This window comes from Apostichopus japonicus, chromosome 18 (assembly GCF_037975245.1).
Source record: "Apostichopus japonicus isolate 1M-3 chromosome 18, ASM3797524v1, whole genome shotgun sequence".
In the NCBI taxonomy this organism is placed as follows: Eukaryota; Metazoa; Echinodermata; class Holothuroidea; order Aspidochirotida; family Stichopodidae; genus Apostichopus; species Apostichopus japonicus.
In genome coordinates this window covers 11,835,962-11,861,081 of record NC_092578.1, presented here as the reverse complement: position 1 = coordinate 11,861,081, position 25,120 = coordinate 11,835,962, and the positions used below count along the sequence as shown (strand labels likewise).

General features: G+C 38.6%; 1 protein-coding gene across 2 annotated transcripts; it reads left to right on the top strand.

Annotated features, from left to right (window-relative positions):
• The first annotated feature begins 1,985 nt into the window (after positions 1-1,985).
• LOC139958703 (uncharacterized) lies at positions 1,986-22,302 on the top strand. Of its 2 annotated transcripts, none has more exons than XM_071955976.1 (8): positions 1,986-2,327; positions 8,531-8,587; positions 9,806-10,972; positions 12,330-12,401; positions 13,179-13,319; positions 13,692-13,895; positions 19,128-19,530; positions 20,533-22,302. In XM_071955976.1, the coding sequence occupies exons 1-8, from the start codon at positions 2,325-2,327 to the stop codon at positions 20,586-20,588; spliced, it is 2,103 nt and encodes a 700-aa protein (XP_071812077.1). In that variant the 5' UTR covers positions 1,986-2,324; the 3' UTR covers positions 20,589-22,302. The 2 variants fall into 2 exon arrangements, with proteins under 2 accessions (XP_071812077.1, XP_071812078.1); XM_071955977.1 differs by having other exon boundaries at positions 1,988-2,327; positions 13,692-13,886.
• The last annotated feature ends 2,818 nt before the right edge of the window (positions 22,303-25,120 follow it).

Sequence of the window (25,120 nt, the reverse complement as noted above, 5' to 3'; positions counted from 1 at the left end):
TAGAAGTTAGAACATGCACTAGTATTTTCATACGCGAAATTAAACCAATCGTTGGTACCAATTTCAATTTCTTTATTCCAGTATAAATTACAAAATTTATAAATATGACACATAATAATAATACACAAAAGACGTAAAATGTACAATCATGAAAATATGAACAAATAAGAAATAAGATGGATGATTAGAAGGTTGAATGATTAAAAGAATTATAACAGAGATTCTAAGAACCCATTTTGAATATAAATGGCTGCTTTGTAGATAAATGAGTTCTTAAAAAAAGTTGGCAAGATAGTAGGATTTCATGGATGGTAGTTACGTGTTTGTTCTATTGCACAGAGAGACCAATTCGGAGTGAAGTGGGTGATCTTTAGAACTATTTATATTCTTAGCTAGTCTTATGAAGTCATTTCTAGCAGCAGTGTTTACTCAGTTACCAACCAGACTTTCATAGTCGAGATAAAATATATTTAAGCAGTATTTCAAGAAACTTCTGATTCTTTTCTTTTCCTTTTCAAGTGAAAGGTGATACCAGATAGGAACTGCATACACAATGACTGGCAGAATTGATGAGGTGAATACCTTATCTCTTACATTAGAATGAAAATAAGGACACAGGAGTATGTATGCCAACGTTGATACAATATAATACAATATAATAATCCAATATAATACACCCTTTATACAGATCCTTATGTGCAATCCGTGACGTAACTTAACTGTGTGTACTGTATAGAAATATTCAATTATTTAAATACGTAATATTTAAATAGCCTAGCCTACGCCAATTTGTCAATTAACGTTAATCTAGTACTATCGATTAATCGGACATCCCTTCAATTTCTTTTGCTGAAATCTTGTCACACGACTCATGACCATGTTCTAGTGGTGGTACGGTTATTCGCTTCTCGTGCGATGGCTCGTCATGCGATTGCTTCTTGTGTGGTTGCTCATCGTCCGATGGGTTTTCCTACTGCGATTGCTTGTACTGCGATGACTTCTTCTGCCATGGGTTTTTGATGCGATGGTTTTTGATGCGACTGCTTTTTAATGCGATTAGTTTTTGATGCGATTACTGGTCATGCTGTTGCTTCTCGTGCGATTGCTGTTGCTTCTCGTGCGATTGCTGTTGCTTCTCGTGCGATTGCTGTTGCTTCTCGTGCGATTGCTGTTGCTTCTCGTGCGATTGCTTGTCATGCGATTGCTCCTTATGCGTTTGCTGCTAGTGCAATTTCTGCGCATGCGTTTGCTTCTCGTGCGATTGCTTGTCATGCGATGGCTTCTAGAACTTCAATTATATTTTTAATGCGATTGCTAGTCATGCTGTTGCTTCTCGTGCGATTGCCGTTGCTTCTCGTGCGATTGCTTGTCATGCGATTGCTCCTAGTGCGTGTGCTGCTCGTGTAATTGCTGCTCATGCGTTTGCTTCTCTTGGTATTGCTTGTCATGCGATTGCTCCTTATGCGTTTGCTGCTCGTGCAATTTCTGCGCATGCGTTTGCTTCTCGTGCGATTGCTTGTCATGCGATGGCTTCTAGAACTGCGATTATATTTTTAATGCGATTGCTAGTCATGCTGTTGCTTCTCGTGCGAGCCGTTGCTTCTCGTGGGATTGCTTGTCATGCGATAGCTTCTTCTGGGATTATTTTATTTGATGCAAGGCTGTCATGCGGTTGTTTCTCGTGCGATTGCTGTTGCTTCTCGTGCGATTGCTTGGCGATGGCTTCTTCTGTGATTATTTTTTATGCGATTGCTTGTCATGCGGTTGCTTCTCGTGCGATTGCTGTTTCTCTTCTTGCTCCATGTGGCTTGTCATGTTCGTGTGATAGTTAGTCATAAGATTGCCTCTTGTGCGATTGCTCCTTAACCGTTCATCCCATGCGATTGCTGCTCATGCGATGCCTCCTTTTAATCAATCTATTTTTTCCGCCATTTGGCGCTCCATACCCGCTCTTCACCCCCATTTGATTATTTGAATCAATGCCAACCACTGATCTGTACATTGTTAGTGTACAGATCAGTTATGCCAACAGGCAGCGATATATGGCTTGAGTTAGAGGTTTATCGTTCGAAACGACTTTGGCAAGTTTAACATATGATTTTTCACGGAACTGTACTGGTACATGGGAAGTGGCGGAAAAATCAAGATTAAGCCAAGCCAGAATACTATGCTTGGTCCAATATAGTATGAAATAGCAGGCCGGCGCATTGAAGTCATTTAGCAGATTGACCATGCAAAATGATTCCCATTGCATTTAATCTACCTTCACTGGAGTTGATATTCTGAAGTTGAGGTTTCTGCTTCTACTTGAAATCCCAATTGAAATGGTAAGCATCCAAAGATCCATTTCTATGTAACTTGCATCACAGTACGTCCGTCTGTTGAAGAAGTATATAAATGTAATGGTACTGGTTTAGCGAAACCGTGAAACCGGCTATAAAATGAAAAAAAAATCAGAACTTTAATGAGTCTACCAAGCAATGGAAAGTCAGCCGAACTATGAGTATGATTGTGCTAGCAAGTGTCATAATGTCAAGCAATGGAGTAATCTTGGGCCTACAGCAGGCTTTGTCCACATCTTCACTAAGGTACCTTGGCTTGAGAAGTTACCAATACCAGGCTACCATATTTTGTGTTATCTTAGTTATATCAGCTAAGTTTGACTGTTCCTGTAAAATGTGAGGTTAAGGTCATCCAAGTGAATACCAGTCGTATTCCATGCTTAGTAGACTGAGCCATAATTGGTACCGGTACGGTGGCATGATTTGTGGAGATACTGCTACAAAACTTGCACATAGTTTTTTTCTTATGTTTGTCAAAGACATGTTTATGTGCATGTTGTTACCACATTGCAAAAGCTAGCCTACAGTTCATGCAGAATCCTAATTCATGGATTTTGTTCACAAAGTGGACAACTTAACCCACAGTAGTCTGCGAGCAACCAGACAATGTATCAAGGCCTGTATGAAGGCCATGCTTTACATATATGTAAGGCTGATGAAAGTCTCTACACATTAAACGATAGTTGTGATAATAACTCTCCAAACAGCTTTTTGTACGAATGAAAGTTTATGAAAGCTTGTGGGGCACTGCAAGCTTATCAAATCATCAGGGGAAAAAAATATCTGTAAATGTTGCTGTAGTAATAGCCATGTATTTAGTCATTTACAGCAATTAGGGCTGATGTGTTATTGCTGTTTTAATGCTCCTGTGTATAAAACATGCATGTTGTTGGTTAAATTCTGTTAGTCTTAATCATAATTGCTGCTCTAGCTAAAATACTTCATTATTGAACAAGTCTATAGATGATTTAATACTTCTTGCACATGAATGTGCAAAATGGTACATTCCTTTTAGCATTCATTGTTAAGATTGTCTAGCTGCGACTTGCACAGGATTTAAAAGGTAGTGGGGCCAAATTCTTAATTTCAACCAGACTGATTAAGCCATCTGCAGTATAAAATTCAAAGGACGCCAGACTGTGTTGTTCTCTGATGATGTATTTTCATGACCTCTTTTCTTGACCTCACCTCAGGCTCGTACATATGTATAACAAATGCTCGGGATGGACACTACATCCCTCCAAAATTTAAGAGATGATACCTATTATGACATTAGGCTAAACTGATATGTGAAATATGTAGTCTATGTAAACAATAAGTATTAAATTGATTTCACCTTATGCTATAATTAATTGTGTGAGCATTTGTTGTTTTCTTTGAATGGAAATGCCTAGAGTACACAGTAAATTACAACTTTTTTTAAGATATTGTACATAGTACAATTTGAACAACAAAGATAAATAAAGAATACATCATGATAACATAATCTATCAAGTCTGCCGGTGGTTGGAGATTGCGACGTGGGTGCATACTTGGTCTGTTCTGCGGCGCGCGGTGGAGGACCAGCAGGGACGTGGTACATGTCATCATCTGTATCAGAGTCACTTGGCTGATATTTACAGGCATGGTACTTTTTGAGGAGTTTGAACGAGGAGCAGTTACGGGTAATGTGACTTTTACGCGATGCCGTAACCATGGTCCCTTTGACTCTAGTTACTTTATAAGGATTGATCTTATAAGGGGTATTGTGCTTGCTCACATAACCGTCTTCTCTGACAAGTACAGAGTCTCCAATTTTAAAGGAGTGTTTATATGTTCTGGCACGCGCGTCGGCATCTTTTCTCATTCTTTCTTTTGCTATTTTGTCGTTGTCATTAAGCGGGGTTTGTACACTTGTTTCTGGGATGAGCGAACAAAGAGCTCTACCAAAAAGAAAAATTGCAGGGGGTGCTCCCGTTGCGGTGTGGTGTTGCTTTATAAGTTTGTAAAAACCTATGTAGCAGCACCTGCTTCCGTGACTTTTCTTCTGCATGTGTTGTGCTGTAAACCTTTTTGAAGGTTTACATAAATCATTCCACTAAACCATTTGCGCAAAGCCATCGTGGCGTGATTTTGCGATGCTTAAAACCTAATTAGTTGGCAAGGTCTTTGAATTCCCTGTTATTAAAGGGTGGACGATTGTCCGTTCTGACTACCTTTGGGATACCAAACATAGCAAAGACTCTGTCAACTGCGTGGATGACTTGCAGACGTTGAGCTAATGACCTCTACAACAGGGTGTCTGCTATAGTCATCAATAATGACCTCTACAACAGGGTGTCTGCTATAGTCATCAATAATGACCTCTACAACAGGGTATCTGCTATAGTCATCAATGTAAACCATTAAGTGATATCCGGTTGGCAAGTCTGCAAAGTCAATACATATTTGAATTTCAAGTTACCCAGGGGACTTGGGGCAGTTCTGACATTTGAAGTGGTTCACGACTGTTATCAATCGTTGTGGCTTGACATGGTATGCAATTAGAAATTGTCGTTGCAATCATGTTGTCTATTCCTGGAAACCACACTTTCTCTCGGAGAGCTTCTTAGTCTTAACTTCTCCTTGGTGCCCTTCATGAGCTATGTCCAGGATGCTTTGCTGCAGGCAGGTAGGAATGATAATACAACTGCCGCGCTATAACACATGATCATGCGATATACTCAACTCATCACGCACCTTGTGTATCGCTTTAATTTGACTTTCATATTGGTACCCTTCCACATTTTTCAATGCAATATTCTAATTATATATTTGAAGATAGAGTATATACATTCATGCAGTACCTTGTCATTTTCAGTTGCTTTGATAATGTCCCCAACTAGAATTGTGTTGGACGTCAGACTGTGTTGTTCTCTGATGATGTATTTTCATGACCTCTTTTCTTGAACTCACCTCAGGCTCGTACATATGTATAAAAATGTTCGGGATGAACACTACATGCATTTCCTTTGTAGAGGTCACTAATACTGTGACTACTGGTATAAGTGTATTATCGTAATGAGGCATGTCTGAGTGCATTCCCTTTCCAGGTGCTCACTACTATTATGTAATAAGGACATAGCATGTACAGTAGCCTCAAGAGAGTTAATGTAAATACATTCAGTTGCACACAGACCCCCTTCCTGTTAAGTTGTTTATTTGTCTCTTGTATTCAAGTTAAGAGTTAAAGTTACAGGTAACCTGCCTTGCCTAACCTGCAACTCCACTCTACACCTTTAGTTCCTTTTTATAGCCTGTTTCTTTGATGTCTCACTGTACAAGGTAATTTCAACATAAAACTGCTTAAGTTTACGGTATTTCACTGGAATATTTTCTTGGCATCTGTCTCTGGCACCTCTAGCACATCAAAATACAACATCTTGGGCAAAGGATTCCACCCTGCTGGCCATATACTACCCAAAGAACAACAAGATTTACACTATAGATATCATATAGGATATGCAGGTCCTGCTCCATTTTTTGTTTTTCTGCAGTGAAGGACAAAGGTCACTTGTGATCTACAGTGGTAAAAATGTAACTACCTTGTGAAAACTCATGCAGCTACAGAATTGGTGAAAACTATGTACTATCTTTGCTAGTATTTTTGGTGGTGGTCAAAGTATTTCTCAAGTTTTCAGTACCTGCATTTAGGCAGACCAAATCCTGACAGAGTTAATACCATCCTCCACAAGGTTGCACAGGTCACAATAGTTTTCCTGTTAACCTGTGTTGAAGAGGGGTTGGGAGTGTAGGCCATCAGCTGAAGACTCCGTTCTTTCATCCCGTTCCAGCAATATGCAGGAATAAAATTTCTGAACAGTGCTTACTACATATATTACCAAAGAATACTATATCAAAAGTTCTCCAGAGCTTACCCTGTTGTTTTTTCGTAGAATTTTACTTGAAAGACTATACCTATTTTATTGTGGACGTTTGGAAACGTAACGCAATTAGTTCAAATATTCATTTGCGTATGAGTTTTTTTGTATCACATGATGTGAATTGCCCAATCACAAATGATGTAAACACATCAAAATGGTGACGTCCAGTTCCGTACCACTGGAAAATGACCGACCAACCATAGATTAAAGTGCTTCATACACATAGAATTTGTTAAATTTGAAAAGGTTAAACCCCTTACGAAGTTCCAATGGGTTAAATTCACAATGTGTGCAAAAGAAAGGCTTCATTTAATCGGCAGATATCTTGAAATACCAAAGAAACCCTACGCCTGGGACTTTTACTAAATAGGTTAAACCGGACGGACGGACGGACGGACGGACGGACGGACGGACGGACGGACGGACGGACGGACGGACGGACGGACGACTTTATTGTCCATTTCAGAAAACATAAACGAAAAATGATTTCCCCTGGTTCATTCCTTTTATATTTTCTCTTGTCAGTAGCAAGATTAAAAAGGTAAATGAGGGAATAAAAACCATCATATACAATAGGACCAGGTGTCCACAGATTTTCTTCCAGTGGGCAACAGAAGATTTTATGGGGGTTGGGGTTCATTCTCAACGAAGCTTCAGTATCAACTTTAAATTTGAAGTCATGTCCATTGACTCCAACGTTAACTTTAATGGCCTATATACCATCTCTTTTAGTTTGGTTTACTGGGAAGAGCGTGTACATGTCGTTATCATGTTTTGGGGCATCTTCCAAATGTCATTCTGAGCTAGGTTAATTGAGTTCGCCCTTCTGGGGGATTATTTGGCTGTTCTGTGTGTTTTGAACGAAATATTTCCTGTTTTCCTGCAAGTGTTACAATCTGTATCCTTAAAGTAGCTTTCCTCGGGTGTGTGGTTGGTTCTACCACATTGATAACATGGCTTTATTTTCTTAGTGTTTTTGTTCTTCTTATTGCTAGAAATAGGCATGTTTTACCTGTTCCTGTTCTTCACGTTGATAATTTGTCCAGATTCCATGTCAAATTCACCATTCTTTGTATGTCTGCAACATTCTTGGAGGCTGTTTCCAAGGCAATGACAATGTTTAAAGGCATGGAAGACTCGCCTCAAACTGCGTGCCGCGCTCTGAAAAAGTTAACTTTCCGTTGCTTGCAAGTGAAATTTTCTTCCTGTCGCTACAAAATGCAGACAGTAATGAAACGTGATACCCAGGGTTTTCGTTAGTAGCCGGGACCCGGGTCAAATGACCCGCTTACTGCATGTACATGACCCGGCTACTTTGCGACGCTCATTAAAAAATAAAATAATAATAATTAAAATAAAAAAAATTAAAATAAAAATTAAAAAAAAAAAATGACGAAAAAAATCGAGAGGAATAAATACCCACAACCAGGTCAGGTGTGATTGAAACTGTCACAGCAGTTAACTGTTGGTAAAAACTACAAGAAGTTGAACATTAGTAGTATGGTCGAGGAGATGAGGCCGAGGGGTGGGTGAGAGTAGAGTTAGGCGAAGGGCTTCTCTTGACATACAAATTGTTGCTCAACAGAGATAAAAGCTGAATAAAAAACAGAAGGTTCTATCACAGACCTAGTTGGGTATTTTTTGGCAGTAAAATCCTACTCACTTTGTAGGTACCGTAGACCTATTATCATTTTGTTATGATCGCACTTCATTTAATGCAGCAAGTGCGTCACACCCTTGCTAAGTTCGGTTCAGTGGCATAGCTACCTCCCTAGGCTCCATGACCCGAGTGTTAATAAAAAAAATTCAGGAAAAAAAAGAAAAAAAGGACAGAAGAAAGGGGTGATTGGGAGGGGGCAATATCATTGACCAAACAACTGTATATTGCACCATTTTGCATCAAGAGACTTTTTAAATTGCAATTTTCCGGCAAAGGGGAGGGGGGACCCCTCCCCTTAAACCCCTCCCCCATGTCCGTGTACAGACAGTCCCGCCTACTTTTCAACTTGACCCACCTACTTCATTTCTTAACAAAAACCCTGGATACCTTGTATCAAGCTATGCAAAACCAGAAAAATAGTTCCCTGAAACAGTTGTTCTTGTCATTATGTGTTAGATTGTTGTAATACTACTTGGCTCATTTTGAGATAGTTAAGATATCTGATTCTCTGAAGGCACTGTGTAGAAGATCATAAATATTGCACTGTATGTATGTGCATGAAAATGTCTGACTTTTAAAAGATTCAACAAAACTTACATTTTTGTTCATGTTGTTCTTATCTGCAGCATTCAGGAAATATTTTCAGCATTGGTGAACAAGATGGAAATAATTTGTTGGAGGAGGTAAGGAGTTTTTGTTTATGTAGATGTGATAATCTTCATCTCAATACATTTACTACTATTGAGATGTTTCAAGGATGGCACTGTCATTTTCTTGTAGATGGGGTTCTTTCAGTTACCACAAGCTTCCACAGCTTTAAGAAGTAATGATTTTTTTCTCTTTTGAAGTCCCTAGTTTTGTTTATCCATTCAATTCTCAAAAGCAGGTTGATCTTTGTATGTGCTTACTGTATTAACTTCAATCAGTCTAGTCCAGAACATCTGAGTGACAGTCCCACATCTGGGTTCCTGGAATATGAGTCCGAGTCCTGTGAGATTTCTAAGTCCTAGTTGGAGTGATTCATGTCCAAGAAAAAATTAATTACTGGTTGGGTCATTGCCAAAGACTCTCTGAATGGGATCTTACTACCTTCTTGCTTGTCACTGCCACAATAGATGTTGGCAAATATATTAGATGTGGTGTGATGGGCCATATGCTGCCTGCCTCGCTAATATATACCCGGAGACATAAGATTGATATTAAAGGAAAGCAGGGCAAACAGTTTCTTTTTTAAATAATTGCATAATGAAAAAAACATCGGGAAAAAAATAGTCAGACTAGCTAACAATAAACTTCCACAACAAACCACCCACTTGCCCCTCCTACATTATATAGGGAAGTATCATTGGTGGGGACAGAGGATCCCCCATTTTTGACAGTTGAACAGGAGTATGTTTCTGCCCCTCCCCAATTGTGTAACTGGTGATTCAATGAAATGATCAATTTGTAGTTTCATATCCCTCATACTGTAAGTCTGGGAGAATATATTATATGTATATATATTTTTACTTTACTAAAATGTCACAAGACTGCTAAATTTTTATCGCCCATATGGCACCTTCAAAAGTAGAATTCTTCTAGGGTAGTGTTCAAAGCCCAAATTCCTTATTAATTCAACAAAGCCTTGTTAAAAAGAAGGATAGTGTTTCATGTTGCATCAGAATGTTGCATCAGAGTGAGTTTATTAGTGTATTTATTCAGGGAAAGTAACTTATACAATAAGCTGACTTAATTTGCTGCATTTGTTTTGGTCTTGGTCAGATTTCTTTCTGTTCCATGCCCAAGTCCTGAAAATTTGAGCCCAGGCTTTACACGTCCAAGTCCTGGAAAAATGTACTCAAGTCCCACAACAGTGGTAACTGGTAAGAATCAAAGATGCTTTCAAATTAATTTCTCTTCAGGATTTGTGGGAGGATTTTAACACAGACAATGGTAAAACCAGAAGTTCAAAGGATGGCAGTAAGGAGAATATATTACACACACCAAAGGAGTTCAACAGTGGGTCTCAACTTACAGGCTTCATACCTTGGTCCTTTGAGAAAGACTGCACACCCACTATGGTAAATGAGAGCCCATGTACGACTTCACAAAGACTTGACTCAAAATTCCGGATGCGTCCTTCCATATCAGACTCAAGGCATGTATCAACTGACCCAGAGAGCTCATCCGACAGAAGGAAGAGCTACTTAGCTAATCTGGAAAACCAAAGCAACAAACAATTTGGTGTAATTCAAACTAAGGCAACTTGTTTACAGATTGCATCAAGTACAAGTACTGCTGTGCTACCCCTTTCTGTGAGGAATATTCATACAAAATCACAACCATTCAAAAGGAAAGTTATCAGCTCCTCCATGGTGGCTGTTGAAGTACTATCTGAATCTCAAACTAATAAAGGTAATGATACTGCTACAGCTTGTAAAGTGTTTAAAGCAACAGCACCAGAGATTGATTCTAGGAATACTTCACCATCTCAAGATGGAACTAGTCCAATTGTTCAGAATGTAAATGATTGCCCCACCTCCTTTGAATTGATCAAAAATGTCAGTATAAATCCTGATAAAGCTCATTTAACTGTCGACAAATTGCCATCACAAAGAAAAACACTAAAAAATGGTGATAACAATGTTTCTGGAAATCTCCCTCCACCTATCAGTCAGTTTCAAAAGAAAGGAACCTCAAGAGGACACACAGCATGCATTGCTAATGCAACCAGCATTCAGAGAGCTTCAAGTTTCACTCCCCAACTTAAGTCATCCTCAAATAGCCAAAGCCAATTATCCTCCTGTCAGGCAAGGACACCACTGGCTGGAATTAGATGCACCACATCACCTGTCAGTACAAATAAACCTACATGGAATTGTATAACACCAGGGAATAGTGTGCCAGATAACTCATCTGTCAGGCACAAACCTGCCAGCTATACTCCTGAGCAGTTTTCATCCCCACAACTTCCAGTTTTTACTCCCAGGGTTGCCCAGCTTTGTAAGACTCCCACAGGACCAAGAATGGGCAGGCAGATCAGAAGCTGTCGAAAGTTCCCAGGACCAGCGGGAATTTTGCCTAAACTGGTAAGAGAAAAGTTTTGTGCTGTCTCTGGATGTTACATAACTGGATGTTATTTTTTACATAATTTCCTTCCATGCTGGTACACATGGTGTCGGTATTGTGCATTAGTTTTTTAGATAATTTTTAAAAATTAAATATGAATCTAAGAGACTGACTTCGGTCTGCTTGCGTCTTTGATTAAGCCAATGAGGCTTCTTCACGAGTTCCTGCTTGCAGGATGATCTAACAATACATACATACATACATATATACAAAAGGTACTGCAAAGCTCTCTGCATTACAGTAATCCTGGTCAGAGTATGTCACTGCTGCCTGCAGTATATCACCACATGGGCATCTGCTGACAAAGTCAAGAGGGCGGCAAGCATACTTCAGTTTTTCAATAACCGGTTTGTCCAAAGAATTAACCAGCTTACCATAAAAGAGTTAATCATTACCATAAACATTTATGCAGATTAGAGGGGTGTCTAGGAATAGTGAGATTTGGGAAGGTTGAACTGTTTCAATTTTGTGTCTGGGGCTCGGGAGTGGCAGAAATGTAAATGGGCCTCCAAAGGAGTGCCCAATCAAAGTTCACTTGGGTGAGCAATTCTTAATATTTGACACCTCAAGAAGGCCTCTTGCTACAAAAATTGAAGCACATATTAACATGTCAGAAAGAGGAATTACTTTTATGTTACTGTGTGGAGTATCATATCTCAGAGCCCTAAAGTGGACCCAGGGCAAGGCCTTAACAGCTTAAGCATTTCGGACACTTGTTCTCTTGTAGAAAGTTTAAAGCAAGAAAATTACATGTTACAACAAGACTTTCTCAGGAATGTTTTCTAAGCCCTGGTAGGGATCCTGGGGACTTTGACTGTTAACATTTTCATTTAACAAATGTTCAACTTAAGCATAAAATATATTTGAGAGAAGAATTCAATTTTATTGGAATGTATTTGACATTCCCAATGTGGGTTTGAGGGGGCAAAGTTTTAGCATTTTGACATATTTCTTGCACATTTATTTTACTACTTTGACACTCTCCCTTGCAAATGCCCATGCCGCCTGCAGTAATTCACTGCCTTCTGCAGTATGTCACTGCCACCTGCAGTAGTCACTGTGGCCTGCAGTAAGTCACTGCTGTCAGTAATATGTCACTGCGGCCTGCAAATAAGTCACTGCTACCTGCAGTATGTAACTTTTACCTGCGGTATCCCACTGTCATCCGTACAATGTCAGTTTTATATGTAGTAATTCAGCTCGGTCTGTGTTACATTGAAGACTTGACTTTGCACTGCACCTGCACCATCTCCAGTGGATCACTGCTCTCTATTCTGACAAAAACGCTTATTGTTATATCATTACTTTTTGGTTTAGTCAACAGGACAAGAGCTTGCAAGCATCAAATTGTCTCCTTTGAAAGAAGAGAAAGAAGAAGCACAGACAGGGGTAAATATCATTGAAGGTTTGAGTTTAATCATTGCAGATTAAAACTTCATACTTAATAGGTAGATCCACCTATTGACATTTCCTTGCATACTAACAATGAGAAATATACCTTGAATGAGTTTAACCCTTGTGGCCCTACATTAATGTAGATTTTTTCTGCATGTAATGGCATAATTTGTGTTGTGGTAAATCTATGGATGTTGCAATGAGTTTCCAATGTCAACATTAAGAAAACTGATAAAAGGAGGTGGCAGTTCATGCCAACTGTGAGTCTTGCATTATTTCAAGAATGCAATATCTGAGAACTTAAGATCATTTTAAGATGAATATAAAGATAGATAGAAAATTTATTGTCCATTTCAGAAAACAGAAAACGGAACTTATTTCCTGTCGACAGTAAACATAAAACAATAGTGAATATAAACATAATCATACAATAAGTAAACTATAAGTGAACAGCTACGAGAATAAAACTAAATAAGCAGAACCAGAACAGTAACAGGCAGCACAGAGGGCTGCAAGTGACAGATCACACACTGTGGCCAGATCGCTTTGCACGCGAGTTAAATAAGTGTGTTGCCTCAGGTAAGAAAGAATTACAGAACCTGGACGTTTTAGTATTGGGCACCTGTAATCGTATCCTGGATCTGTTGAAAATGATATGACTATGAAAAGGGTGTGTGTGATCTTCTTTTATATTTTTTAGTTTCTTTAACAGACTCTCTTCATATATAGTTGAGGCAATTTTCTCATAGGGTTTCATATTTTTCATTTTAGGATGGAAAAAGCTCACAAGACTTTGGAATGGATGATTTTAATCAAGGAGCTTGGGTTACCATGAAAGCAGAAATGGGGTTGGAGGGGAAAAAGCCCAAATTGTTCTTGTCCCAGCACAATATTGCATCTGTTTTGAAAAAGGTAAACCTATCACAATAAAAATAGTTCCATTCTTTACCTAGTTTTCAATACTTCTATTACTGGTCTCTTTTCTGTCTGGACTCACTGACTCTCAAGGTATGATATGATATGACACCATGTTCTGTGAATCTGTCTGTACTTGTATCACTGGTCTTCATTCTGCAGTAACCTGCTGACTGTGAAGGTATCATATGTTATGTCACCTTTCTGTGTGTATCATTCTATAATTTGTGTCACAAGTCTTTATGCTCTTAAACTGCTGACCACCAAGGTATCATATGTTATGCTGTGTGTTTCATATCATACGTTTTATCACTGGAATTCATACTGTCCTAACTTGCTGACTTATGAAGGTATAATTTTCAACCTCAGGCTAGCATGAAACAGCTTCATCGAAACAAAGTACCGCACATCTGTGTGATGATTAAGCTGATTACCTTCCATGTCCACGATGCAGTTGTTACTTTTAAAGATCCTACTGGTGAGATGCAGGGTACATTGCACAGGCAACTGATGGAAGAATACTCAAGTAATCTGAAACCAGGATGTGTCCTACTCTTGAAACAGGTAAATGCTGTAAGTGAGAGTTCCTGCTTCTCAATAACTTGTTTGCCACCCGGTTTTTGTGTTCTATCTTGACAAAGTAATCAGATGCTGGGAATACATTTGGATAAAAAGTAAATGAACTTTTAATTGTCAGAACATGTTGTTTAGGGTAGGTTTGATAATATTAAAGGTTGTACTAATCCTCAATGATCATAACATGGATAGGATTTGGTTGCCTTGGGAATAGCAAACTTGATTCTTTATGACATACCAGATGCTCCCCTTCTAAAGGATTGCTTTATCCCATATACATAAATACAGAGTGGCAGCTTCATACTATATGGTATGGGACCATATCATAGTAACTAGTAGTCTGCATCACGTGTCATCAGAGGTTAAGAGACAGATAAACTTGTACCGTGGTCAACTTCAAAACATATCTTGATAGTATAAACCATGGCTTCCTAGAATTCTCTTCTGTGGCATGAAGTCACTGAACCTCAAGAATGGCAACATCAACAGATTTTATCAGTGACATAGTCGATAACCTGTTGTGAGTACAACTCTATGATTTTCAGTGTGCGTCTAACCTCACATTCTATCTGTAGATCAAATGTGACATCATATATTTAAGATCTATTTAAGCAAATGTAACTTCAAGGACAAAGTTTGCATATTTATGACATATTGCTATTATGATGTCAGAAACCAAACAACTTTTGGTTGATATTTTGAGTTGACACCAAAACCTTGAGAGACCCCCCCCCCCAAAGAAAAAACCAATATATGTTAATATTTTGATAGAATTCATACCATTCCTGATGGAATATTCCAGCAGCACAGAGTATCACACACAAGAAATGTAAAATATGAAATATCCCCATTGTTATGTGAAAACCATTGTTGTAGTCATGATAATAATTCTTTCATTAATACTCAAAACAGGACCATAGTTGGTGATCTATGACATGATCATTGCATGTTTTTTAAAGTTGGTTTTTGGTTTGTCTTTCAAATTTCCATATTTGATAATATTAGAATATTTGCTTGCTGTGAATGTACTGTGGATTCAAGACTTTAGAGTTGCCTTTCTTGAATAATGTTATCTTCTATATCTAAATGATTGTACTCAACTATAGGGATCGCAAATTACTGCATTTCACATTGTGGCAATATCATTTGCCACCACCATAACATCAATCTCTCTACTGATACCCAGCTACATTCATAACACTACCGCTGAATGTAATGTAGTTGTAATGTCATTTATCAACAACATGAAAGAATAATTTGTCTCTAAAACTTAATTTGTCTTTAAAACGGACAAGAAATAGTGAAAATTCACACTTAATAAAGTTAATATACACAACAAGGTATCAAATATTCACTAATATTACTGTACTTTGTAAGTTTCAGATACAAGAGATACATTCATCTCTTTTTCAACTCAAAGGAGATGATTTGAATATGTTATATTTGCTGTTACTGTGCATGTTCAGATGCATATGTCCTTTCTCATGAATAACATCACGCGCATATCCAGGATTTTCTTATCCGAGGGGCGCGAATTACTATCTAAGCGGAGCGCTACGCTACCATCGGTTTGCGCGCATTGTACAAGAACGTTTTTGGTTTTGATATCCCCCCTCCAGATCACCGGAAATGGCACTTCTCGGGCTTGAAAATGACCAACCAGATGTACACTTTTGCCTGAGAACCAAGTATTTCCTAATAGTTTTTTTTTCATCCCTAGCCTTTTTGAAGATTGTCCCCAGTCACAAATCATGTTCGACCTCATCGCATCTCATGTGGATCAGTGCTTTCGTGGGTGATTCTACATCGCGGCCCACAATACCCGTCAGCCCCACTTTTCAAGGTTTTAAGCCCATTATTTGTTCAGAATTTGAATATATTTCTTGTTAATAAATTCACTTCAAAACATACCCATAATGTTGCACAAAATTTCATCTATGGACAACCAATATAGAAAACCCCCTTCAACCCCTAACAGACCGGTCAAAATTGCACAAGTAGAGGGAAGTTTGAAGAAGAATGTTGGTCAGGCAATTTTCGAAAATTCAGACTCAGTTTTAATTTATTGGTGTACAAATATTCAAAACTCTGATAACGGATACTATAAAACTTTGTTGACGGAAATGAAAAAATACCAGATATTTCCGAAACAGAACACAGCCCCCCAACCAAATATTTTTGTGAAAATTCGGGCAATTTGCTGAGAATTGTTCAGACACCTGCTGAGAGAAAAATAAATTGCAATGATGTAGCTATAGGAAATCAATAGTTTAAAAAAAATTTCCTGGGTAATTAAAATACAGTTCTAAGCTTGCCCGACTACTTTCCCCATTTCGGTAATAACACGGCAAATGATTGTATGTAATTTGGCATGCAATGTAGAAACCGAAGCATGCCTATATGATATGTACATACTGTACATGTTGCACGCATGTAATTTTGGTTATATTTTTTGAGCAAGTCTTACAGCCCCCCCCCCCAAATCAAATTGGGCTCCTACGCCTATGACTAGTACTACACACATAGACAGTTTGGAGGTTGTTCATCCTGGAACGCCATTTTCATGCTCACTGATATGATGTGATATCTGCTGTTTGCTTCACAAATTTGAATAATTGAAATGAGACTGAAATAAATAACTTTTATCTGTTTCTTGTGCAATGCCCCACATTCTTTTCATTTCGAAAGACGCACAGTTTCAGTTCATTACACACTGAAGGCTTCGATTCTCTATCTGCCTTCGGTTTATGGAAGATCTTGGGATTTTCATCCCTAGATATCGCTAGATATTGCTAGATCTCCAAACAGTACAGTGTCCTTGTAATTTTTTGGGCCTGATCTTGGGAAATTGCAAAATCGGGAGTGGTCACACTCCATGTAAAGGTCAGTGCACAACCTCTAGACTTCACTAATACACAACCCGATCACTTGTTATCAACGAAGTGGTGTGTTGCCTGATATTGTCAAGGTCTTGGTACTACGGGCGAAGGTCATTAATTAAGTTTCGTAACTCATCGGGAAGCGATTAGAGGGGTGGGGCATAGGGTTGTGGGGCGCACGTTTCATGCAGATGGGAACAATCTCAAGAAGTGATGCGTCCAGCCCCCCTCCCCGCCCATGATACGCCCTTGGATCCACTACATGATATTCACAGGAGATGTGCTCAATTCGCATGCAGAATTTATTTTTAGATTCATTGTACGAGTTACGGTACTAGGTTTGGGGTAACAATTAGCATTCAGGTCGGTGTGTATAACATTTTATCTCTGGATGGCAGTGTTGCATTGAAGGACATAGGTCTAGTGCAGTTCGCATACAGATCCTGGTCTAATACCGAAATGCGTCATGTTTCCTGACAACTCGGTCGAGTTCGAGACCAGCCACAGTTGGTTTCATAGCACAATTGTACAATTGTTTAAGGCGTCCATACTGTACACACACTCGCGTTATGATAGACCATATATAGTATATATATATAAATTAGTGAGAGAGGAAAAATGGAAACGTCAAAAATGGAGGGTGAGGCACACGCTCCTTCCGAAATCCTCGATCCGCCACTGGCTACCCTGTGTATATAATAGGGATCAGAACTGTTATGATGTCACTGTTCCTCTTCCCGGTGTCTTGGCGTTTTTCTTCTACTCCTCCATGTCTCCTTTTTCTTTTCCCTTCCTTCCTCTCCTCCTCTTCCCCCCCTCTTTTTTCTTCTCTCTTTTTTTCTCTCCTCTTTTTCTTACCCGGGGGCACGTGCCCGCAAACCCCCCCCCCCAGGATACGCACCTGAACATATTGAAATTTGAATGTGAAACATGCAACAGAGCTGTCTCTTATTCTTCTGAACAGACATATCATCTACAGATTTCTCTATGTAAAATTCTTCTTATAATCACAGGCATGGTAAACTAAACACAAAAGATTAAGTTAGTATACAGTAGCTAGTCCTTCCTTTCAGTCAGTTTTCAACAAGATCCAACTGTTGACAGTTTACAGCTAGGACCAATTGATCCTTCCATGATGGACCTCACAATTTCAATGTCTATCATTATCAACATAAATTTATCCTTTCTCACCTTCATGAGAATCATTTCTTTGTTCAAGTTTCTTTGCACTGGCACTAAAACTAAGCACTATAGGCATAATGTAGGCCTACCTGTACACACTGTGGTTGTAGATGTACAATATTACTGTTAGTACTACAGTGTGCCGTGGCCTAAGCAAATTTCCAGTCTCATGTTTTGTTTTCAAAACTGCCCAGCTGGCCTTCTTTGGAAGATTTTTCTTTCATATTCTCCTGAGTGAGAAGTTTTTTCCTATATCTTGTCTGGTTCTTAGGGCAAGGTACTGTTTCCTGGCAGTTTATCATGGTAAAAGCTGAGCTGGTGTTCATGTTGTTGTTGTTAGTCAATGTACTGTAGTGTACACTTTCAAGGCAACTTCTACAGTCTGAAGGTGTATGTACTGTAAGCTTTGCTTTGATTGGTCAATGGTAGCCCATCAAACCAATTAATAGAGACTACATGAAGCGCCAAGTTTGACAGAAAAAGAAGCAATATTGTTTTGGATTGGTCGTTATTGGTCATTCCTAGCCAAAAGTATGGCCTTAAAAAAGGACACAACATGACTGAAATTGATTAAATTTGACAGGTTTTACAGCAATGTTATTTAACTTTACATCTGGATATATCATGTAGTTATATTTGGCTTTAAATTGCCATATGAAACTTAATATTTATATCTGGAATTGTTTTATATCAAGCTACTGTATATGGCCATATCAAAGTTTATATTTATATCTGGATGACCCTTTGAGCAATGTATATCTGGCTTTATATAGCCTTATCAAGCTATAAATGTGTATTTGAAATTGGTTTGTATCAAGCTTTGTCTGGCTTTATGCGGCCATATCAAACTTAGTATGTATATCTGGATAACAATTTAAGTCAGATCTGACCATATCAAACTTGATATGTATATCAAGTCTTTTTATCTGGCATTTATATCTGGCCATATGAATTCTTTATTCAGCCAAAATATAAAGCCATATATGGATTCGGGTAAGGCTGTAAATATGCTGTAGACAATGTTAAATTATGAACATTTACTCGTTATTATTTATTCATTCTGGTGGATTAAGTAGCTTGTGATTGTCTTGTTCTTATGTGTAGGGCTTAAAAACATCTTTGACTGCTGCACCAAAATCATATCAAAGTTTCTACACCTTCTCATCAGGTTGGTGTCCTCAGCCCATCCCTTCGTAATCATTATCTCAATGTTACCTGTCAAAATGTCATCCAGATATTTCCTGCTGAACACATATTGAGTCAAGAATCATCAGCAAAGTCTATCACAGTTAGTGAGTGCTCTGAAAATGATGCTTGTTTTGGAAGCAACCATCTTGGAAAGTCAAAATTAATTGGAAAGAGAATGTATAGTAACAATGGCAAGAAGTTTCCGTCTGGCTTGTTGAAGAATTATGAAGACCCTAAGCGAGAGAGCAATGAACTTTACAGTGAAAAAAGTAAGAGAATTTACCTAACACCTTCTGGAAAGGAACCACATCACATGAAATATGTTTTCCCTGGTAACAGTGGCAATAGACATGAGCAACCACTAGACACAACTCCATTAGAAGGTTAGTTTCTTTCATTGTATTATGTATGACAGATATTATAGTCATTAATTGTGCAGCATTATGCTTGGAAGGGGCATCACCATCATATTAACTGCATGAAATTTCCACTGGCCTATTATTCTTTCACAAATGGTGTTTGAATAATATATAAGGGAAGAAACACATGGCAAATTTCCTAAATCAGTTACAAGGTGTATTGTCTGGATGGTTGTTGTTCAAATTAATGCCATCCTATCTCATACCAATTGAATTGGACAGGAACTTAATGTCACACATTTGAATTTCTGCTGAAACCTAAGAAAGGCTTCTTATCACCATCATATTAACTGCATGAAATTTCCACTGGCCTATTATTCTTTCACAAATGGTGTTTGAATAATATATAAGGGAAGAAACACATGGCAAATTTCCTAAATCAGTTACAAGGTGTATTGTCTGGATGGTTGTTGTTCAAATTAATGCCATCCTATCTCATACCAATTGAATTGGACAGGAACTTAATGTCACACATTTGAATTTCTGCTGAAACCTAAGAAAGGCTTCTTATCAATGCTTAAACTTCAGAGCTTTGTTGACATCAGATGCAGAGGTGGATGTGTAAACATTTCTGTTTGGGAATTTCAGAGTAAGTTGTTTTGCAGGGATTGAAAGATTATGATGTAACATGTTTCATCTAGTGGAACTGATGGTAATGTCAGTGTGGGATGGTCCATGGAACAGTTACTTATCGTGGGATAGGATTTTGCAGAAAGGTTTGTGTGTGCTCTGAGCTGAGGGGAATTGAATATTGATGTGGGTCAGGGAAGGAGTGAAATACTCTTGTTGTTAAAACAAAGCCAAACATGCTGTTGTCCTCTTATCTCCTATGTCATGAGACAAACTTCCATCCAAGAATGCTTCAACTTATTCTTCCTTTGTCCTCTTCTTATCCCCTATGTCATAAGGAAATATTTTGCCTGAGAATACTGATCAAATTCAACTTTTGTTCTTCTTTTCCATCAGAGTCTATTGCCGATTTTATTGAGGGATTTGAAGATGAGTTATTTGAAGACTACTAAGCTGATGATGAGGACGATGGCGGTGATGACAACAATGATGATGATAATGCAGAAATACCTCAATGACTTAATAACATAACGAATGATTGGTTTAACCTAAATTTATTTGCTGTGGAAGTTTCGTAGTCTAGCCTTAGTTAAAGGCAAGTTTATCCGTGAGGAAACTGACACTATAGTGTGTGTTTTACATACTGCCGACAAGTCTTGCAGCCTAGACCAAGGTAAATGAAAATACATATCTCTGAGAAAACTGACACACAAGTGTGCATTTTATGTTGATTTGTACATTGTATTCTATTCTAGATTGTTCTAGGAACATCTGTAGGTGTTTTCTACCATTGCAAGTGTAGCTTTGGGGTATTGTATTGCAATTTGTCTTCATGAAACACTTCATTTACTGATCTTAGTGTACTAAATGTATATGTGTACAGTAGACTGCTACTGTCACTCATACTTTTGTCTATTTGACAATATAATCTTACATGCTAATTTGTCTGTTGTGACAGTTTAAAGGAATATACAAACTATGTATGTCATTTATTTGCAAGGTGTAAAGCAGATTCCCCCTCCCCCCTCCCATTTGTTCGTGACTAAATGGTTCACATCTTATACCTGTCTTGATCTGAAAGGATATTACTTCAAATGTTCTGGAAATGTTTCCATCCTTAGGTCCTCATAGCATTTCATATGGCAAAGATATGAAGCTTTAATAAATTATCATATTTTGTTTCTGCATCTGGCAACAGCAGGCTGGATGTTTTGGTTTTTTATGTAACATTGAACTCACTTGCTCACAGAGGAAAAAAAGATTTCTTCAAAATTTTCTGATGAAGTTCAAAATACAGAGAACAATTGAAGCAATCATTCCAGATTTATTACACTAGAACACCTGATGTGATGACATCATCTACTGTGATGCACTCCCTGGTAGAATCCAATCCAAGTTACAGCCATTTAAAAAAAAGTACATTCAATCAAACAAATCTAGAGTAAAGAACTTGATATTTAGATGGAATTCTCAGCTAACAATATAGATTAATTTTCAAGTCAAGATAAGTGTTTTTTATAAAGAGTGGGTGGTTTGTGATGTCATGGTATTAAATTTGCTTTCACAACTTTACTTGATAACTGTGGCATTTTTGCTTAGCTGCTGTGTGCTGTGAATTTGATGCTTCACCAATTACTATGATATGCCAGTCAATTATAAATTGTATAATGTATTTATGAACCCTTTACCACAATACAGCATTTAATTCAATTTGAACCTCATCTACGACATCAACTACATAGTGTGGTATGGTATATGTTATCAATACAGCCAGTAGTTAGTGCCGTACCAAGCCTGGCGCTTGCTTGCACTAGTTTCTAGGGTACCATGGCAGGTGTACATCACATGATCCGATTTGACCAATTGCAGCAATCTTGTTTACAACAGGAGTGGCCAAACAATATGTGTCTGGGCATCAGGTGTTGTTCCCTAGTGGTAAAGGTTCTGCCACCAGAATAGCACTTCAAGTGTTAAATCCTCAGCTTTGTTTCTAAGGACTGTTGAATAGGTGCGACCATGTTCACAAAATCTTTCTCTATTTTACACTTCAGTACCACTTGAGTCTCTATACACATTCTATTACCCACCTTTTATACTCAATGTATACTCCATTTATACATTCTATTTAGGTTTTTCATTCAGGCTCAAATACAAAGCAAACTTTAAGCTCCTGTTTCTCAATTCATTTTATGGTGGTATTATGTTCTTGATGCACTAGATGTGCTTCTTTTAATTTGATTGCACTTGTTGACATTCCAAAAGTGATTGCTGTTACATTACCTGGCCATGATGATTAATTGTTCTTTCATATATTTACTTCACTCCTCGCTTACCTATCTCCCCACAACCTTAGCTCCTTTCTTCTACCATGCCTAGAATGAACTGGTAACCTCAGAGGATATAGCTCTGGGTAACCTTATAACACAGCGCCCTCTGTGACCGACCCCTTCAGTCAATGCCCTTCCTTCTCATTCTACCATCCAAAGTGTCAGCATCATACGTTGTTTTGTCTGGATTTTTCTTAACGTAATTCGAACGGAACTGTTACCTAGGATCTTAGCTTTCCATCCATTGGGTACTGAAGTAGTTACCAATCGTGCACATCCTAGTACGTATCTTATTTGATGCCTTGCTGAAGGCCGAAGGAATCTATGCGATTGTGATGGCATGCGTGTGCGTGCGTGTGTGTGTGCGTGACTACTGGCTTGTAAACACTATATCTCAAGAAGGGAAGCTTGAGTCTTGTAGGGAGGTCAAACGTCATTTTGGGTTCACGAGGGGCCAAATAGTGAAAAACTTGTAAACACGATATTTCAAGAAGAGAGGCTTGGACCAATCTTATATTTGGGGAGTAGAAGAACCCCATTGAGTAGAAGAAACTTATTGTTTTGTGTGGAGGTCAAAGGTCTTTTGGAGTCACCAAGGGCCAAATAGTGAAAACTTTGTAAACACATTATCTCAAGAAGGGAAGCTTAGACCAATCTCCTATTTCGTGAGTAGAAGAACCACATTAAGGAAAAGAAACGTATTGTTTTGTAGGAAGGTCAATGGTCATTTGGGGTCACCAGAGGCCAAATAGTGAAACCTTGTAAACTTTTGGATGACGCAAAATTTAACGAAACGAAATTAAACGATGACAAATCTGAATTCCTTGTTTTTGGATCAAAACAGCAGCGTGAAAAGTAAAAATTCCTCACCTTCGTATTGGTACCACAAACATAACTACATCAACAACGGAACAACATCAAGTGCGGAATCTGGGTACCATATTTGATGCCAACATGTCGTTAAATGATCACATTACCTTAATATCTCGAAATCCTGCATTTCATCTCCGCAACCTTGGTCTTATTGTGCTGCATCCTCATGCAAGAAAATAACTTAGAAGAACCACCATCTCCATTTGATGCTGTCACTCTCTAAGATGTGCAAATTTAAGACATGTAGCAACACATCATGTCAAGCGAACCCATAACAACACCCCTGCATGTACTAGATTAATACTGGCGTTTAGTTCGAGTCTTAATATGTTTCGGAGGTTAAGGTAGAGAGTGACAGCATCAAATGGAGATGGTGGTTCTTGTAAGTTATTTTCTTGCATGAGGATGAAGCACAACTGGAAGAAGTCCTCGTCGCACGGTTCTTCACGACAAAGCTCGACTTCCAAAGACTCAACCCGGTGCAAGTAGTCACGTGTTCCATACAGTTCGGGGCACGAGTAAACAACTGGACGACCATGGACGGTTATATTGTTCCGGAGTGGTCGAATTCTATGGCAGTTCCACTGTTTCTTAACATGGTCTATGTCATCCTGAATACAAAATCAAAAAGAGGAGATGTTTCAGTGCGGGGCCTCACAATATACCCCTGTCACTGCTCAGTTCTAAAACAAAATCCTTGAACACTTTCCAATTATGTTAGAAGTAGGTTGCCTATCAAATTAACAATTTCAGTTAATTAGTATTCAGAAGTGATCTTTGGTAACTTGCTTCCGAGTCTATTGCTCCCAGAAGAATGTCCTTTGCTTTCAAATCAGTTACAAAAGCAAGACAAATCTCACTTACCTGGACCATATTCCTGAAACAGAACTGCATCAAATTTCGATCAATATCGTCTCCTGTGAAGTAGCCGTCATCTTTTATAGATGAAAAACATTCATCCAAAATTGAATGCACTCCTTACGTAATATTACCCAAAAGAACTCAATACTTTGATTGTTGGTGCTGGTACCGTAGATGAAACCCACTGAATTTGGAATGTTTCTATGAAAGAAAAGTTGCATTTGTTCTATTTTCTGTCCCCATGTCGGTGCGTATTAGAAACGGAAATCCACCTCTTCTCTCCACTGCTTCAATGAAGTAACCAGCTATAACAGTTGGGTCGTTGTTGGTTTTGTAGGCTTCACACCAAATCAACTTTCGTGAAAAACCATCAATGCATCCATTGATTCCAATTCCGAATGGCTTCAGTTTATCATATCCGTCTGCATGCCATATAAAATTGGGACCATTTGCTTGATATGCTCGAGCTTCTGTAAAGACGCCTCCTGGACCTTATTGCAACTCCAATGGGATCTAAAACACTAAGAGCAATGCCAACAGTTTCTTTATCAATATTAAGACCACTTTGCAAACACTTTAAATGCATCCACCGGTATCCATGACATTGTCCGATGACTGAATTTCCCGCTCAAGAAATTTAACAACATCGGCTAGGTCAGCATGGCGTTTCCTTCTTGCGAGTCCTAACCTTTTAAGTTGCCTATTAAGTGTATGTTACTTCGGACAATATCGTTTTTAAAATCTAGCATTGCCTGAATTTCAGCATAGGGTAACCCCATGCTGAAATGTTGCCGAATAAGGCGGTCTCGATCCATACCGGGGCTTTCAAAATGCACATCGAAAGTCTGCTTGCACCTACCAGGGGCGTATCCAGGAATTTCTAACCCGGGGGGCGCGAATGACTATCTAAGCGGAGCGCCACC

What these genes read in the sequence shown, in the direction of transcription:
- LOC139958703 (XM_071955976.1), top strand. An exon ending in GAAATAATTTGTTGGAGGAG is followed by an intron (nt 8,588 to 9,805) that starts GTAAGGAGTTTT and finishes ATTTCTCTTCAG; the next exon opens with GATTTGTGGGAGGATTTTAA. An exon ending in AAGAAGAAGCACAGACAGGG is followed by an intron (nt 12,402 to 13,178) that starts GTAAATATCATT and finishes TTTTCATTTTAG; the next exon opens with GATGGAAAAAGCTCACAAGA.